This window comes from Maylandia zebra, linkage group LG22, assembly GCF_041146795.1.
Source record: "Maylandia zebra isolate NMK-2024a linkage group LG22, Mzebra_GT3a, whole genome shotgun sequence".
Taxonomy (NCBI): Eukaryota; Metazoa; Chordata; class Actinopteri; order Cichliformes; family Cichlidae; genus Maylandia; species Maylandia zebra.
This window is the reverse complement of record NC_135187.1, coordinates 17,421,271-17,440,395: the sequence shown is the minus strand read 5'-3', so window position 1 is coordinate 17,440,395 and position 19,125 is coordinate 17,421,271. Positions and strand designations below refer to the sequence as shown.

The following is a 19,125-nucleotide window of genomic DNA, read 5'->3' as shown; positions in this document are numbered from 1 at the left end:
ATCAATGAAACGCCGCGCACAGCACCGCCTATTTGACATCCTGAGCCAATGAGAAGTGGCGTATCATCCGCACGCCGCTCGGGCTCGATCTCGCCTCTCGTGCCTTGAACTGTGAGGAGTCCACTGCGCCCTCACTTGGCTCGCCTGTTGCATGCACCTGAACTCACCTTGTCCTCGTGGCTGTGATGTTTCAGCGAGCTCGCGCGGATCTCGGGGTGAGTTTAATGGCTTGTGTGCCGTCTACCCTTCGTTTCGTGTGAATAATGTATGTGGAAGCAGTCCAGAAATAACTCCCATAACTGGAGCGCATTCAGCTTCGCTGGCTTGCTGTTTTCCATCCAAAGCTTTTTGTGATTTTTTTTTTTTATATACATTAGCAACTTCAACTTTTCCATAACGCTGCTCCGTTTGAGTGTCGGAGAACGTGAAACTGTTTGATTATAGTGTGTCAAGGTGGGGGAAAAGGTCAAGATAAAACGACTAAGAGAGACTTAATAATTCACCCTGCTCTACCTCATCATTTCTTCACATCTTGCTATTTCATGATATATTATTCAGCATCAGTCTGCAGTGATGCCAGATAAGACGCTGCAGAAAGCTGCAGCCACACTTAAACTATGGAGGCATAGTATTCAGCCAAGCTCTGAGTTTTCCTGCCAGCGGACATTTTAGAGTAGATGCAGTGTGCTTCTCTATATTTTTCTACTCCCCAGCCACTGCATTACTGCCTCGCCGAGTCCTAAAAACACTCACTTCATCATCTAGATATTGTATTAAAGCACTTACTTGGAAGGGATGTGAAAATAAGGTTCAGCTTTACATACTGCACATTTAAAGATGTATAATGCGTTCTGTGGCCCTTTTATTTGGATCACTTTTTGAATGCCAAAAAGCACTGACACTTTTCTTCAAATGAAGTAATTTCCTGGCAGCTGTATTTTTGTCTGTGCTAGCTTCCGATTTATCACATTTAAATCTTACCTGAGGATCCAGGTTTCATTTATTTATGCCATGAAAATCCTTGTGAGACGAGTAAAGTGATTTCACCCAAACTTGGGTTCCGGATAGATTTTGCCAATCTGGGTAGCACCATAAATTTTTATCAGGGCTCCATAAACACAAACAGAGTAAACAGGCGAGTTTATCGTGTTAAAGGTGGCTACAATTGGTCACGTCATGTTTATCTTTTAAAAAACTGATTGACGTGGAATCTGTAGAATGTGATGTTCATGTCATATTGAATTCACTTAAATTTAGTTGTATTCATATTTCAGTTTACTAAACAACAGTTGCCTTCAGGTGCTTTAGAGTGTACGGAAAGACGCTACAAAATTAGAAAGCAAACCCCAACAACCACGCAGCACTCTATGAGCAAGCACTCTGTGACAGTGGGAAGGAAAAACTCCCTTTTAACAAGGAGAAACCTCAGGCAGAGCCAGGGTCAGCGAATGGCAACCATCTGTTGCGACAGGGGGTAAGGAGAGGATGATGGGACAAAAGACACACTATGGAAGCGGGTCACAGATTAATAGTAACTAATGGCGATCGTGGCTCAATTACAAGGCCTTGTAATCGGAAGGTTACCGGTTCGAGCCCCGGCTTGGACAGTCTCGGTAGTTGTGTCCTTGGGCAAGACACTTCACCCGTTGCCCGGTGGCGCCAGTGTCCGGCAGCCTCGCCTCTGTCAGTGCGCCCCAGGGTGGCTGTGGCTACAATGTAGCTTGCCATCACCAGTGTGTGAATGGGTGGATGACTGGTTGTGTAAAGCGCTTTGGGGTCCTTAGGGACTAGTAAAGCGCTATATAAATACAGGCCATTTACCATTTAATGATTAAATGCACAGAGGTGTGTAAACACAGAGTGAAAAGAGGTGAGTGAAGAAGAAACACTCAGTGCATCATGGAAAGACCCCTTTAGCCTAGACTTTTCGCAGTATAACTTATAGAGAGGATTCATGGGTCACCTGATTCAGCCCTGACGATAAACTTTATCAAAAAATAAAGTTTTTTAAAAGTTTAATCTTAAAAATAGAGGGTGTGTTTCTTTCCGAAATCCAAACTGGGAGATGGTTCCACAGAAAAGGGGCCTGAACGCTGAACTCTGGGTCCCATTCTACTTTTAAATACCCTAGGAAACACAAGTAATCCAGCAGTCTGATAACAAAGTGCTCTGTTAGGATAGGTACTAAGAGGTCTTTAAGATATGACATGGCCTGATTATTCAAGATTTTGGGAGAAAGATATTAAATTGAATTTTAAATATAACAGGGATTTATCAGAAGAAGCCAATATGGAAGAAATATATGCTGTTTTTCCTAATCCCTGTCAGTACTCTAGCTGCCGGATTGTGGATCAACTGAAGGCTTTTCAGGAAGCTTTTAGAGCGATCCAATAATAATGAATCACAGTAGTCCAGACTAGAACTACTAGGTTTTTATTGTTGATCACATCAGATAAAACCAGTATGAGAAATGTTATTATTCTCATTTCAGTCATTATCAATTTCTCTTCCCTTCAACGACACATCGCTGCCTATATTCAAACGTCGACTCAACAGATTTTATCTGATGTAACATGTATGTGTGTCTTTCTGTGTGTGAGAATGTCAGCCAGCTTGGAGTAGGCAATGTCCTTTTGCCCCGAGGTGATGCAAGAAAGTGTGCAGTGAATGAGCAGAGAGACGTGACGTCTGAGCAGCCACCAGGACCATAAATGGAAAAGCAAGCATATAGCCAGTGACCTAACATTCGCTGTTAGTCTGGGACTCACTGAGCAGACTGCCCTCATAAGACCACAAACACACACGTACAAACACGTACTCTACTACTACAACACAAAGAGCTCCAACAGGAGCACAGCTGCTGTTGCTGTTATTGGTTTAAGCTTTCAAAAATTCTCTCTTTGTCCTACAGCACCCCAAAATAAAGTAAACACATGCACACACAATTGGACAAATGAACCAATATTTATGGCAAACACAAAAACATCTGGAGCAACTCATAGTGATTTTAATGATTCTTTTATTTTTCACTTTAATTAATTGGGTAAATAAAACATAAAATACTTAATGTATATTTTGGTAGCCTGTGACAAAAATAGACAAACTATTTTTGATGCATATCATCGCAACTGTAGCACAAAGAATAAAGCATAGAAAGGAAAATCGTTATCACGACTACCATGTTGCACATCTAGGTCAATTTCAAGGGTAGGGCATCTATTTTTTTTTCTTGTACCATCTGCGCTCTTGCACAAACACAGACCATTTGTAGACTCCTGGTTCGAGGCTAGGTATGACATCATGCAATGTGACATCACTTCCCTTTGAGGCAAGTCACATCTCACTCGACTGAAGCATGAACACAGAGCCACGCAGGGGATTTGTGCAAGAGTGTGTGTATGTGTGCATGTGGGCACATGACATCACAACGTCATCACTGCCCAGCTCCACTGGCATAGCTGTGCCTGTTGAAGCAGATATTATGTCAGAATGTGCCATGCTAGCAGAGCTGCTGCGGCTGCTGTTGTTGTGATAGCTGTTACTACTTCGCTTCTTTTTCTGTCAATCTGTCGCTGTTAAGCCAAAGGAAGAGTAGTACTGGGCAGCTGGAGGAGAGGAATTGTTTACCAAAGTATGAGGAGAGGCCAGAGGGCCAGCAGCTCCTCTGAGTCTGAAGAGAATCATCGGCCATGGTCGAAAAACTCAAAGGATCGGTCGTCACCGCGTGGACGCTCGTCAGAGGGAGATTCATCGTCGGAGTCTGATGTGGAGGCAGAAAGAGCAATGAAGAGGAGCCAGAGGTTCAGCAGTTCTTTCAGCTTTGGGGAGGATCAGGAGGCAGCGTCAAAAAACAAAGGTGAAGAAGCAGAACCGTCACCAAAGAACTCTAACAGAGTTTCCGTCAGAGAGGTGGTGGAGTCGGATTCTGAAGGAGAACATGCAGAAATGGAGGAAAGAAACAGTTTTTGTGACACCGATCAGCCAAGGTCAGGTTTATTCAGGCCTCAAGAATTATGGCTGGCGGTGACAAAATGTCTCTCCCTCCGGTGGCCCCCTTGTCTCTCCATCAGCAGACAAAGTAATAAGAAATTAGCCTACCAAGTGGATCTTGACCAATTGGAGGACACGCAGTCATCTGTCACCTCAGAATCAACCAATGAGAGTTCTTCTAGTACATCTACCTCAGATGGCAGAGATGTGTCTTCGGTGAAGCAAAAGGAAGACGACGTCAGAAGCAGAGGGGTTAAAAGTGGCCCGCCCACTCGTCGAGGGGTGTCTCGGTCCTCTCCCAGATTACCAAGAAGCAGACAAGCTGCAGACTCTGTGCTGGCTTCGATGATGTTGGAGAAAGAAATGTTCCTGAGGATTGAGCTTGTTGATTCAGGAGAAGAGAGGGATGATTTACGCTACCGGGCAGAATGGAAGTTATCAGAGAGAACTAAGGAACTGGCAGAGGGAGTATGGCTCTCTCGAAGCCTAACAGCTAATAGATTGACCTCCTAAATCAGAGGTTTGGTTGTCTTTGATGTGGTGGACTTCATACCATGCACCATGTAGGTTAATTATATTCAAATCTTAGTTAGTCTGACTGCTGATTAGAAATGGCCCAGATTTCGGTGAATAATCAGTGAGATTGTTTTTGCATGAAGACTGTGTAAACCACCGCCTGCTGATATAAACTGTGCTGATTCAAATGCAGTCACTGTGGCTAACTAATTAGAAATGCTATTTTCAGAAACACAGCACTGCACAGTTAGTGTCAGTGTTTATTTTTTTGCCTTTCTGGGTGTCTGAGAAAATATTATACACATGGCTGGTTCCATGTGTGGGAGGAAAGGGAGATTTAATCCAATATATCATGTGTTTATGAATAAAAGCCTTTTTTGCAACCTGGAGTTTGTTTTTATGAGTAGTGAGAGAAGAGTAAAACCACAGACGGTCATACCATGCTGAAATTTGAAAATAAATGCATAGAATAAATGAAAAGTTTAGATGAAAAAAGTGAAATTATTGTGCAAAACTACTACAATGTAAACCCAAAACCAATTCTAATGGACATTCTGTGCCTGCAGGTTATAGTAATCCCACTTAGATTTGTTGTGATTTGTACTGTATTGTACTACCAGTTACAAAGATCACATTAGGGAGGAATACTGGGTGAATCCAAGCAAGGAGTCAAGCATATCATTTTGTGTCCGCTCACTGACCTCTTTATTAGAGGCACTTTGCTAGTGCTGGGTTGGACACCCCTTTGCCTTTACAGCTGCCTTAACTCTTCATGGCACAACAAGGTGCTGGAAACATTCCTCAGAGATTTTGGTTCATATCAACATGACAGAATCACACAGTTGCTGCAGACTCTTTGGCTGGATACGTGTATATGATGTGGTTGTTTGAGTTACAGTTGTTTTCCTTTCAGATCAAATCAATCAGGCTATTCTCTTCCAACCTCTGACATGTTCATCACTGCTGATTCCCATTTTCTGGCTCTATGGGAAAATCCTTGTAGATCAGCAGTTTCTGAAATACTCAGACAAGCCCGGTCACCGTTCGTCCCCATTCTCATGCTCTGTTTGAACTTCACGAGGTCATCTTGATGGTGTCTAGATGGCTAAATGCACTGAGTCACTGCCGTGTGATTGGGTCATTTGATATCTGAGTTCACAAGCAGTATGACAGGTGTACCTCACATGTTGACCAGTGAGTGTATTCTTAGTATCTTGTACCAGGGACTTGAAACACTATGACTTGTGATGTGGGTGTGTTACATACACTACCAGTCAGCATTTTGGATACACCTTATCATTTAATGGTTTGTCTCTATATTTTTAATACTTTCTACATTGTAGATACAAACTGCAGGCATCAAACATATGAATTATGTAGCAAAGAAAAAAAAAAAAGATAAATAACTCTAAATTTGTCCTATATTTTAGATTCCTGAAAGTAGCCACCCTTTGCTTTGTTGACAACACTGCAAACCCTTGGTCTTCTCTCAATGGGCTTCACAATGCCGTCCCCTAAAATGGTTTTCGCTTCATAGGTGTGCCTTGTCAGGGTTCATTTGTGGAATTTCTTGTTGGGACCATCAGTTGTGTTGTGCAGAAGTCAGGGCTGTCAGCTGTGGACCAACCTATTTGACAAATGCAAGAATTCATACTCAGTTCATCATTACTTTAAGAACTGAAGGTCAGTCAGTCTGAAAAATTGCTGAAACTTTGAATGTGTCCCTAAGTGCAGTCGCAAAAACAATCAAGCACTACTATGAGACTGGTTACCGCCCCAGGAAATTAAGACCAAGCGTCACCTCTGCTGCTGAGGGTAAATTCATCCTAGTCACCAGCTGCAGATATTAACAGCACCTCAGATTAGAGCCCAGATAAATGACACACAGAGCTCCAGTAGCAGACACATCTCTACATCAACTGTTCAGAGGAGACTGTGCGAATCAGACCTTTATGGTCAAATAGCTGCTAAGAAACCACTACTGAGGAAAAGCAGCAAGCAGAAGAGATTTGTTTGGTCCAAGAAACCTAAGTAATGGGCATTAGACCAGTGGAAATCTGTGCTTTGGTCTGAAGAGTCCAGTCAAGATGGTTTGGGATGAGATGGACTGCAGAGTGAAGGCAAGGGCCAACAAGTGCTCAGCATCTCTGGGAACTCCTGTCGGACTGACTGTTGGAAAACCATTTCAGGTGACGACCTCATGAAGCTCATTGAGAGAATGCCAAGAGTGTGCAAAGCAGTCATCAAAGCAAAGGGTGGCTATTTTAAAGAAGCTAAAACATAAATGTTTTGAGTTATTTCACACTTTTTGACTACTACATAGTTCCTTAATTATTCTTTCATAGTTCTTGATGCCTTCTGTGAGAATCTTGAATGTAAGTAGTCATGAAAATAAAGAAAAACCATTAAATGAGAAGGTTGTTCCACACTTTTGACTGGTAGTATATGTTCTACTTAGTGTGTGACTTTTCTTTGCTGCTCAGAGCCACATGTGTGTGGTGTACAGATGTCGAAAGATGCATTTATGTAGGCGTTAGCCAGACTTAGATATATGCAAATTGCTGAAATGTTTTAGCACAGTGTGCAATTATGTTAAACACAAAGGAAAAAAATGAAGCCAAACAAGTGACAGCCCATCATGACTGCTCATTAGGCAAATGATACATGTACTGCTGAAAATGGCACAGTTTAATAACACAGTAAAACCAAATTGAGGATTTATAAGTAGCTATACCCTATTTGTGTGTGTGTGTGAGTGTGTTTTTCGTAGTTTTGTTTTCCCACAGTCAGTGTTTCTAAGTAATTAGCTGTACAGAGTGCCTCTTTTCCAGTGCATTATTAAATTTAAGTGCTTTTTGCCACTGTGGAGAAAGCCATTTGTATTTTTAAACATTTAGCAAGAAAACATGATCCATACTCTGGATTCCCTTCAAATCCAACAAGTTGAAATAATCACATCAGTTGTTATATTCATATGACGTCATTCACAGTCAAACAATATGTCTGGATGGTTTCTTTTTACAATAAAGTAAATGACACTAAAGAATGAAACGAGTACAAGTAATGCTCAAACACTTCAAATCAGTGATATTACCTTTTAAGACGTGGTTGGTTTACAGTTAGACATATCTGTCAGTAAGCAGACCGTGCTGTTTTCTTATGCCATAATTCACCAGCTATTGCTCGGCAGGACACTTTATCTCTTTGGCTGGCTATTCCAGGAACAATCAGCCACCTGACATCTCCTGGCAGGAGGCGTTCGAGGTTGTAATGACAGAGTGCGACTGAAAAAGAGAAGATTTTCTCATCTTCTGTTGAGAAGAGATGAAATGCAGAACACAGAGTCCCCCGGTCCATTTTCTGACGACGGTGTACAAGTGTGTTTGTAAACTGTGCTTGAAGGAACAGTCCCCAGAGATAGTTGCATAACATGGTGATAGACTGCAAATCCTAGCAGAGGACACATGTTCCAGTGGCCAAAGGACAAATGTGACTTCATGGAATTTTGAGGTCCTAGGAGGCCAGCCAGACAGCAATTGCTTCATCTCCTGAGCCTTTTAGTTATATTCTATTAGATTTAAAGCATTTTAGAGAACCCATTATACCATACTCTCAAATGTGATACCGCTGCTGCTTTGCCAGACTAAGACTGTTGTAGATCATTAGATTAGCAAAATCTTAACTGGAAAAAGCACATCAATGTGAAAACTAAACTTTCTTCCAAACTTTGAATACTTGTCTGGGACTCTTGGTGAAATTCCAACTTCTGTAGAACTGTAAAGTGAATAAAGATGACTTACGCCCCCAGAGGCAACCCCCACCCAAGAGTACTTTAGGAGACTTGGTTGTGACTCAGCAGCCGGCGCTGTCACCTCACAGCATGAGGCCGCAAGTTGAATTTCCTGCCTCTTAACATCTTGGTATTGCTTTTAAGGTCTGCTCTGGTTTCCAACCAGCCATGCAAGTCAGATGGAGTGAAGGCATGATGGTGGCAGTTATTATCGCTCAGCAGAAATAAAATAGGAGTAAGACTGCTAGTGGTAATGTCAAGAGTTACTGTTTTTGTTAACAGATGTGCAAAGTTGCCATACCCCCGTCAAATGGTCATTATTAGGTTCATTTCTACATCTCAATTTTTTTCACACTGTGCAGAAAACATGGAAGAGAGGGAGGAATAGAAAAGTTAACTCGTGCATCTCGAGAGAATATAGATTGTTTTGAATCACAGGAAAAGAGTATGTTCGTGCATATATAAGTCTTCTCTTGCGTACTATATATGCCTGCTGTCCCATGAGTGGGTGTATTCTGCAGGTTAATTTGTATAGATTCTGTCAGGTACAGAGTCGGCAGATAATTCCCCATTTGCACCTTTGTATAAATTTTTAACTGAGGTAAAGCGAGGTTAATTCTCTTCATTCTGGCACACTGTGCTGCCTCTTATGTATTATAGATGTATCTTATTATTTGCGCACGTACGCATACATGAGTTGTACAAAGGATCTGTCAGTCAGACTCAAAAGTGTGCTTGCTTCTTCATGGATTTTCCATTTCAGTATTTATACTAGTAAAATACTAACTAACAGATGTCATGAAAACTCTGTTTTCAGCTAATATTGTTTCTGAACTGGAGATCAGAGAACGTATGACGAGATTTTATCACAAATCCTCAAGTGAGGCCAGAGAGGAAACAAAAACAACAGATATGCGACAAATTTTTTTCCACAACAGTTTTCATTTGCCACAAAGTCCACAAGCTCGTTATGTTTTATGGCATTTTCTAACTATATTATTGAGAACAGTAAGCAACGAGCAGCTCATGCTGTTCAAGGTCTTTGCTGGGCCAACATCTAATGTGAAACCTCTTATGAGCAATACAATACAAAACAGTTGGGCACTGGTGTAATGTAAAAGATTACATGAAATTAAAATTGCAACTTTTCCGACTGACCTGTTTATAATCTGTATTGTTAATTCCAGACAGCCAGACCTTATTCATGCATTTAAAAACATGCCCTAGCTTACTGACGTGCAGTAATGCCAAAAGTGTCATAGAGGGGCATGAAAAACTTGGTGAAATGAGCACGTGTTTTGGGATGATGAATTGATGTTGTGTGTGTTTACATTTGTGGTCTGTCTGTGGAGGACAAAGGAGAGTGATGGATGATTCCAGCAGGACATTTGTGGTGGTGGCAGAGATGAGTCAGCCATGGACACAAGCACACATGCACATACACACACCTGCACGCTTTCACCAACAGGCTTTGCAGGTGGCCTGAAGTACTCTGGTGACATCCTTGGCTGTTGCTGTTTGGGATTCTTATGCGAAGTGTTTGTCCTTGTGGGTTCATAGTCTGCTGCGTGCTGAGGCGTGTGTGTGCGCGTGTGTGTGTATTTGCCATTTTGCTGCAGCATCAGGCTGGTTGATTATGTGATAGATCACTATCAAGTCAAGAGACTCCTCAGTAATGCCTCCTGCTGTCACCGGCACACATACATATTCTCTCCTACGACACTATTCTAGCAGAGGAGACTGCACACAGGCACTGTTGGTGGTGAAGTGGGTATTCTGCTGCTTTTCACATAGCTGAGCGGTTAATTTTAGCCGGCTGCAGTAATCACCAGAACTTTAACCCTCAAGTTGTCAGGAAAGGAAAGCTTAAGCTGAGGATTTTGTGCCTCAAAGCAATACTGGACATTCCTGCTGAGAGTGGGATGGGCGTGACGGATTTCTGCGAATAATTCCCATTAATATCACTCTTCCTCACTCGATTTTCTGGGTTAAGATTAAGCCTGAAGCAGCTAGGTTTGCTGTGTAGTAAGAAATTACCCTTCTGATATAAGACTCTTTATCATTTCTGCATCAGAACTCGTATAGCACTCTGAGTGGTGGTGTTTTGACTGCTTTTATGATTGCTTGCTTTTACGCTTTAATTTCCATAACCTTTTTACTTTTTTTTTTTTTTTTTAGTTATATCATCTTATCATCCAGTTACTCTCTGCAAAAGCAACGAAACATGCTATTTAAATGCAAATATGTTTTATTGAATTGACATTTTCCATCATAAAAGGTGTGACCCAAGCTCTACATCAATCAGTGGCTATTTCTCTCTCAACTATACACAGGTGGGTTATGGGAACAACATACTACATATAATGATATTTTTATGAAACTGTATTGTCTACTGCAGCGGTCCCCAACCTTTTTTGCGCCACGGACCGGTGTATGCCCGACAATATTTTCACGGACCAGCCTTTAAGGTGTCGCGGATAAATACAACAAAATAAAACTAGTTCCGGTACCGAAAAAAATAAAATTTATTCATAACACACGTGAAAAGACCCAGAAAAACCGAGTAAACGATAAAAACGATAACAAAATAACGCTGAAAACCGATTAAAAACCCTGAAAACTATACATTTCACACCTGAGCCTCAACTCTTGCGGCCCGGTACCAAACGACTCACGGACCGGTCCGAGGCCTGGGGGTTGGGGACCGCTGGTCTACTGCATAGAATAATCCTATAAGTTCATGCTGTGGCTTTACCCTACAATCTAAGCAATTACCTAATTGTAATTTTTCTAAGTGTGAGCGCCTCTCAAAGAGCAGACATTTTTGTAGTTTTCAAGTCTGGAGCGTTCAGATGTGTGTTAACGCAATGAATCTTCCAGGTGGTGGACGTCCCTGCAGGTTCACAGTCTACATTTCAGACTCTTAATGTGCTAACTGAGGCTTATAAGGTTAAAGTCCACAACAGTGCAATTAGAAAAAGACTGAACTTGTTCTTGTTTGGAAGCAAGATGGCCAGGAGGAAGCCTCTTCTCTCTACAAATAACGTGGCAGCAAAGTTTAGGTTTGCAAAGCTCCATCTGAAGAAACCACCAGACTTCTGGAACAATTCGATTTGGACAGATGAGACCAAAGTGAAGATGTTGGAACAAAATGTACAGTGTCACGTTTGGAGACAACCAAACACAACATATCAGCACAAACACATACTCATACCAGCTGTAGGCACAGTAATGGGGAAAGGGGGGAATTTGGCTTGTTTTGCAGCCACAGGACCTGAAGGGTGTACTAGGAAGGAAGTTCAGCACAGAGAAAAAAGACTTAAAAGATTAGAACCAAGTATAAAACATTTATAAATTTCTGCAACTAAATACATGCAAATTCCAGTAATAATGCAACACACAGTATGCACTTCTTTAACTTTACAGTGGGGCTTCATTTGATGGGTTTAGTAAGGTAGGGCTGAAAAGGTTACATTTATAAAACGTATTCCTACAGCAGTGAATCAGTATCTCTGCGGTATAAAAACATAACCTACTGTTGACAAGGATATGTATTCAGCACTTGTTACCACAGTGATTTATGCAAGAAATAAAAGAAGCAATTTTTGTGACACAGAAAACTGAATTTAAACTTGACATAGTTCACTAACCTATTAATCTTTCTTTGTAGCACACCCTTCTAAGCTTCTCTGTATACTTGGGCAAAAGGATCATAAGCACAGCAGCAAATCTACAACAAAATGGCGAAAAAGAAAAGAATCGCGCTGATGCCGTGGCCCAATCAAAATCAAATGCTTGCAGCAGGACCTGAAGAAAGCTGTGCATAAACGAATGCCTGCAAATCTCAATGATCTGAAGCAACACCATGAAGAAGATTGGGGCAGGTTTCCTCCACAACCATGTGAGAGACTGATAAAGTCACACAGAAAACAATTGCTTTGAGGTATTACTGCTAAAGATGAAACTCTGTTTTCACATGACTGGAGCTAAGCTCTTTTTCACTGACTCTTTCAAGCTAGGCTGTTTAAACTGAATTAGCTCACTTACTGGTTGTAGTCTATGTTTAAGCAAAAGTATCTCCCACTTCATGGCAAGCTGCATATGTAAATATATTGAGTATACTAATGGAATATTTCATGACTCTGGCTATTAATGGGAAATACTCACAGTATTCTTAACAGTTATAGTGCCACAGAAGAGCTAAACAAATGATCTATTTATTTCAAAGGTCAGAACATCACCTCAGGAAATGTTTTCCTTTTTGTTGTTTAAGTGATATGTTAACTGATTCTGGTTTGTAGCTCAACAGAAGTTACATTGAGGGATATCTTTAGTTTCTTTTTCAGGTTTCCACTGGTTAAAAAAATCATGCATGGTTGCATTGCAATATTTCACATATTAAAAGAGATACACTGTATTTTGCCAAGGATTAGTGAACCTTTAAATGTGTATTTTACTGTATACTGGACCTTCTATCAGCGCTATCCATTAAACTCAGGCTGGAGCCTGTCCCAGCAGTCATAGGGTGAGAAGCTGGATACACTTTGGGCCAACACAGAGTGACAGATATCTATTGACATGGACAACTACAGCCAGCCATTATCATCAGTTAACCCAACATGCATGCATGTGTTTGGGCTGTGGGAGGTAGTTTGAGTACCTGAAGGGAACCCATGCAGGCAGGGGTAAAATATGCACGTTGAAAAGCTTACGGTGGCCGGTGGATTTGAACGCCTCTTGCTGTGAAGCGGCATTTCCAATCACCACACCACTGTGCTGCCAAAGATAATATTAAAGTGCTGTTATTCTCATTATTAAAGAAGTTTGTATAATTCATAAGTACCTTGTTTTCATGTTGGATTTAATTGACTTAGACAGAATAGCACAGGAATGTTGCACAGCCGGATTTAATCAAGTGAAAAATTGCTGCAATAGTAACCCACGCAATAAGTTGTGTCAGCCATGTTTAGCTCACTACACTGTCTTACCGTCACACAAACCGTACCTTTAATGAAATGTTGTAATTTATTGGATCCATGTATCCTTATATTTAGTATAAATATAAGCATGGATCCACATAGAACAAATTCTTACTCAAATATGCATCAGAATTTCTTCTTAGCACCACTTTATGCAATAATTATTGTCTACTAGTATTAAAACACATTTTCTTACCTATTTATGTAAGAAGAAACATGGCTATCAGGTAGAAATTGTACAGGAGTGAGTGGATATTATTTTTTGTCAGACTCAGTGTAATGTGCGTTCTTTCTCATCATGGATCAAATGGCACAGCAGGGCTGCAGTGATGGAACATGTGGATGTCCTCAAGTGAAAAGAGGAGAGAGACCAGATGGGACCAAATAACCTGGCACACTTGATCTGTCTCATTTCACGGGTTGTCATCTTCAAGAACGTGACAAACGCAGGCAGAGACAGGACCAGGAAAGCTGGTTTGTAGCTGCGTACGGTGGGAAGGATTTCTTCACATTTGATGCAGATGTTTACTTGGACTCGAGGATGACCTGGTTAGATTTAGGTCGTTAAAAGTCGAGCTCTCACTGATGTTACAAAACACTATTTTTGGACACGACTTGAGAATTATAAAGCAACCGATTCCAAAGGTTCTCAAAGTATCTAAAATGATGAATTAATGACAAAAGGTGAAAGGTCAACTTCACTGTGACATCATAAAGTTCTGAAATTATTATTTTTTTGTCTTTTCTGTTAGGCTACACCATAATTCAGTTCAGTTTATCCACATGTCCTGGTGCTTCTAGGCCTTTTGTGAAGAAGCCCCAGAGAGCATTATATAGAAAAAAAAACTGCAGCAGACAGAGTAAGCAGAACTGTCAGTCTATTTTTCTATTTGAAAAGAGCTACTTCATTCGTTGTCTACTGCTTTGTTGAAGATGTGTGTGTGAAAAGGATTCAAAATTTCAGCAGCCTCCTTTTTTTTTTTTTTTTTTTTTTTTAAAGCTTTTTTGGCTTTTGTGTTCCTCTAATTCAGCTTTACTGGCTGAACAGAAATACACTTAATAACTGTCACAGGCAGCAGAGAACGAGAGCTAAGCGCTGGATACTGGAAGATAATTTCACAAGTTTATAATTCAAAGAACACACAGGAAAACTTGTAGCTAGGGATGTTCCAGCGACTGGGCAGGCAGATCTTCAGAGATGACCCAAAGTTTAGTCCACAGAATAAGATGTGCTGTAGGAGGAGGGACAGCAGCTTCAGTCACAGAAATGTGCACAATGGACAAATGGTGGCCTGATGATACATCACCAGAGATCGTGCAACAAACTGGCACGACTGAAGGATTTCCACAGCCTTAAGAACACGTGGAGAAACCTGAGTGATTAATCACAGGTGAGCCAATTGAAGATCTGCTGTCAGGTGTGTCTGATAAAGGCGAAGACAGGATGCGCCAACGAACCACATCAGAGACAGATAAACAACGAGCCAGAGAGAGAGCAAGGGCGGCAGGGCCACCCAGGAGGACAGAGGGACCTTGACAATAACTTTTAATATAAATTTCTTCAGTGTTAACCTTCTGATATCAGTCAGCATGCTTTATACAGTTTGTCAAAAAGCCCCTTAAGAGCTGCCAAAACACATCAGGTCCTGAGGACTGAGGTGTGGAATGAAGGTCAAAGTCTGCGTGGACTGAGTGGATGAAACGCTTCAGTGGCAGGTACTGAATACCACACTCACATCTTCTAATATTTATTGGTGCATCAGGATCATGGGCGGATATGAACACATCAGAAGGGCTCACTGACCTTTTAGCAAAAATTATTTTAAGTTGGTGAGTCTTATAAGTCTTATTGCCAAAAAAAAGACAAAAAATGGTGATGAAGTGATAATCAGTGACAATTTTTAAAAAATAATAATTATCACTAAATCAAAGCCTAACATCCCAAATTTATTTATGATCATGATCGCACACACACACACACACACACACACACACACACACACACACACACACACACACACACACACACACACACACACTCGGCACAATCACTTTCTTGCTGATACAGTGTATTAGGATATGTTCCCTTCCCTCACTGTGGCATATATGGAAAATGTTCTGTACATTCACTATCTGAAAAATAGCTATGTGCACCCAGAATAAATGGGCTGTCACCATACCAGCTTGGATACTGTCATCTTCGCAGCATAGTGCAAGGCTGAGAAATACGGGTGGGAACTAAATCAATCCATATTGCATGTTTTTTCCATACTTACTTTTGTATAGTCTTGGCTGCAACTTTTCGAAAGCATAAAATTAGTATTACAGATGGTAAGGATGAACTCTGTGAACTACAAAGATTTATTGAAATGAGTACGTGAGGTAAGGCTCGCATTAGGAATGCTGACGTCAAAAAAATATTATACAGAACTTATAAGAAAGTGAATCTCTATGTGATAGTGCAGTGGTTTATCTCTGAAGGCAGCTATGGTGTAGGCCCGAAGGCTCTGGGGGAAATCAGTGCATGCAAAGTCTGTGTCACAAAGTCATTGTCAGAAGTATTCCTCCTCCTATCTCTGACGTGCCCGTTCCCTCTGCCTCTCTCCTGCTTCAATCACACTAATCATTTTCCTTGTTAATTGCTTCTTTACCCCACAGTGTTGTCACGCCTGTGTGACAGCTCATTTTTTCCTGTGCTGTACCTGCTCCAATGTGCTTGTCCATATCTCGGTGTTTTTGTTCAAATGTAACAGTACAAAACGGTGGCTCATATAGCCAGTGTGCTTGGAAACTGATAGACAGTCCAGCACGCACTTATAGTTCATGTGCACTTAACTTGGACAGATGACACGCTATCAGTGAAACACTGGTAACTTTCATGTCATCACCGTATTGAGTAACAACATCTAGGGTGAAGACAAAGTCACTGCTAAGTGTTAGAGCTTGCTAAAAGTCATGTTAATGAGTAATGGGTTTACATTCCGGCTCCTTTAAAATTTGCATAAGACCTGGGACTCATTACAGCAATTAAGAAACATAGGGTATGTAATTTACTGTAATTATCATGTAGACTCACAGATATCTTTGCTAGGTATAAATGTTTAACTGCTTGTTAATGCAAATATCAATCACGTGCCTAAATGCACTGAGTTGCTGCCATGTTGACATGGTCAAGACGAGCTTGTGAAGTTCAAATCGAGCACCAGAATGGAGAAAGAAGGGGATTTAAGAGAATTTGAACGTGGAGGTTTGTGCCAGATGGGCTAGTTTGCTGGGATTTTCACAAACAACCATTTCCGAGTTTTATAGAGAGTAGTCCAAAAAGACAAAATATCCAGTGAGCAGCAATCCTCTGGTGAAGAGAAGCCAGTAGGAAGGCAACAGTCGCTTAACTAAGTAACTCAAGTAACCACTCATTACTACCAAGGTATGGACAAGAGCATCTCTGGACATACAACATACCTGAACATTGAAGCAGATGGGCTACGGGTGCTGCTCCTGTTAGCCAAGAACAGGAAACTGAGGCTACAATTCTCATGGGTTAACCAAAACTGGACAACAAAAGACATGTTCCCTGCTCTTATGAGCCTCGACTTTTGCTGTAACATTCTGATGCTTCGGTCAGCATGAAAACATGGATCCATCCTGCTTTGTGTCAGTGATTCAGGCCCTGCTGATGTAAGGGTGACTTAAAATCCCTCAGTGCCAGCTGAGCATTGTTTAAACACCACAGCCTACCTGAGTGTTGTTCCCAACAAATGTCCATTCCCACAGTGTATCCATCTGCTTCAATGTTGTGTTTCCAGCAGGATAACACACCACGTCGCAAAACTCAAATCATCTCAAACTGGTTTCTTGAACATGAGAGTGAGTTCATTGTACTCCAATGGCCTCCATAGTCACCATATCTCAATCCACCAGAGCACCTTTAGGATGTGGTGGATCGGGATAAGCAGCCAACAAATCCGCTACTGTGTGATGCTATCATGTCAACATGGAACAAAATCTCAGACGAATGCTTTCAGCACTTTGTTGATTCTGTACAACAAAGAATTAAGGACATTTTGAAGAAACGAATGGGTCTAGTATGAGCAAGGTGTAACTAAATATTTTAATTCTACTCCGGCATTCAGTAAGCAACAGCTGCAATACTGCCTGAAGTAAGTTAATATCTAACTAATTATGTTCTATAATCCATGCAGCTCACCAGTCAGCAGTTTTACCTTAAGAGAGCAAGGGGTGCTTTTTATTCTGCAGGTATTTTACTGCGGTGTCGTCCCAGTCCTTCTCTAGACAATGAACAGAAATCCAGAGAAACACATGATCGAATGCTGAACACATCAATCAATTATTACCTGATACTGTTTATCACTAACTGTTACGAATCATTACTGCTACTGTTTATCAAGCAAATACAGGGACTATAAAAACGACACCACCCTGTCCACCCTGTATGTAGTCATTCATAATATTATAGAGATTGAAAAGTTCAAATATCAAGGTTACATTTTTAACAATTTAGCCAACACTGCTGGTCGAGTGTTTGAGCAGGTAACAGGTCAGTGTGTTGCCCAAAGACCTTGTCAGATCACATTAGGCGATATCTCGATTAAACCTGAGCGCTTTCAGTCGCACCAGGGCAAGTCGTCGCTTCCTTTTCCACAACAAACTCAGAAGATGGAGACGCATCAGCATCAACACCGCCTTAAGACTGGTTAAGGTGCAATGACACATTGGAAAACCTATGATGTGAACCTCTGCCCCGCAGCTAAACAAGACATCACTGTCATATCTCACCCATTTAATATATCACCCTTCTCTGCTTCTCTAGCCTCTTTTCACATGCCCTTAGTGCTTCTGAATTCTTCTGTCAGTCCACGCTTTGTTCTGTACAGCATTTTTCATAGATCTCCGGTGCACAGAATCAATTTAGGATAAGAGTTCTCTAGCGCTGGTGGAAAGGCATTGAAAAGATGGTCAGACAAGTACAGTTCAAAGCTGACAAGCTGTGTCTGGATACACATTAAAGCTTATTCAGTGCTTTCTACATCTCCTTGCCTTAGGGCATTGAAACAGAGGGGGAGAGTGACAGAGGGGGAGAAATATTCATGACTGGATGAGCATCAAGGAGAAATGGAGCAGGAATTAGAAAGGGGCTATAGCGGCAGTGCATTCCCTGTAGTGTAGGCCCTGTGCACGCCAGTAAAATGTCTTTAAAACCTTTGAATAATGAGTATTAATGAGTACTGATGCAATTTGTTACACATATAAGTGGTTAAGGAGATGGATGGGTATTCCATATGTGTCCCAGCAGATGTATCCAGGCTGGGCTGTATATATGCCACAACTCAATCACTTCGTGTTTGGGAGATGGGACTGTGCCTGTGTGACGTGTCGGGCAGGCTCAGGTCCAAACTGGCACACTGCCTGATGACTGTGACAGCTGCCAACAATGGTGCCCATAAGGGGATGTGGCATAGAGTGTGGACCTCAACAAAGCATAAGGCCATATATCAATCTTTTCACATTGTGTTAAAGTCCCAAAGCACATCTCCCTCACGGCCCACTATTGTTTTGGCAGAACACAGCTACAAATGAAAGTGTGAGGCTTTGCTAATTCGTTGGCAATTAAAGCACAAAGGAAGTCATTTTAATGCAAACTCCAGATATTTCTGACCGGTGAAATGTTTTTATTAGTCTTCCCTGACATCCTGAGAAAAGATTAGTGATCAGTGAGACACCACAGGACAGAATTCAACAGCAGCTATAGTTTTATAAGCTGCTGAATATACAGTATGGTGTCCGCATACTATAATTGCATTTTCTTGTCAGTCTGATTAGATAGAAAAT

General features: G+C 41.3%; 1 protein-coding gene across 1 annotated transcript in view; it reads left to right on the top strand.

The window, feature by feature from the left end:
* Window positions 1-65: 65 nt before the first annotated feature.
* dtnbp1b (dystrobrevin binding protein 1b) overlaps window positions 66-19,125 on the top strand; it is a 61,257-nt gene continuing 42,197 nt past the window's right edge. The window contains exon 1 of the mRNA XM_012918609.4: window positions 66-215. Coding sequence (XP_012774063.1) covers window positions 152-215 — 64 coding nt within the window. The 5' untranslated portion in view covers window positions 66-151. The remainder of the gene's footprint in view (window positions 216-19,125) is intronic.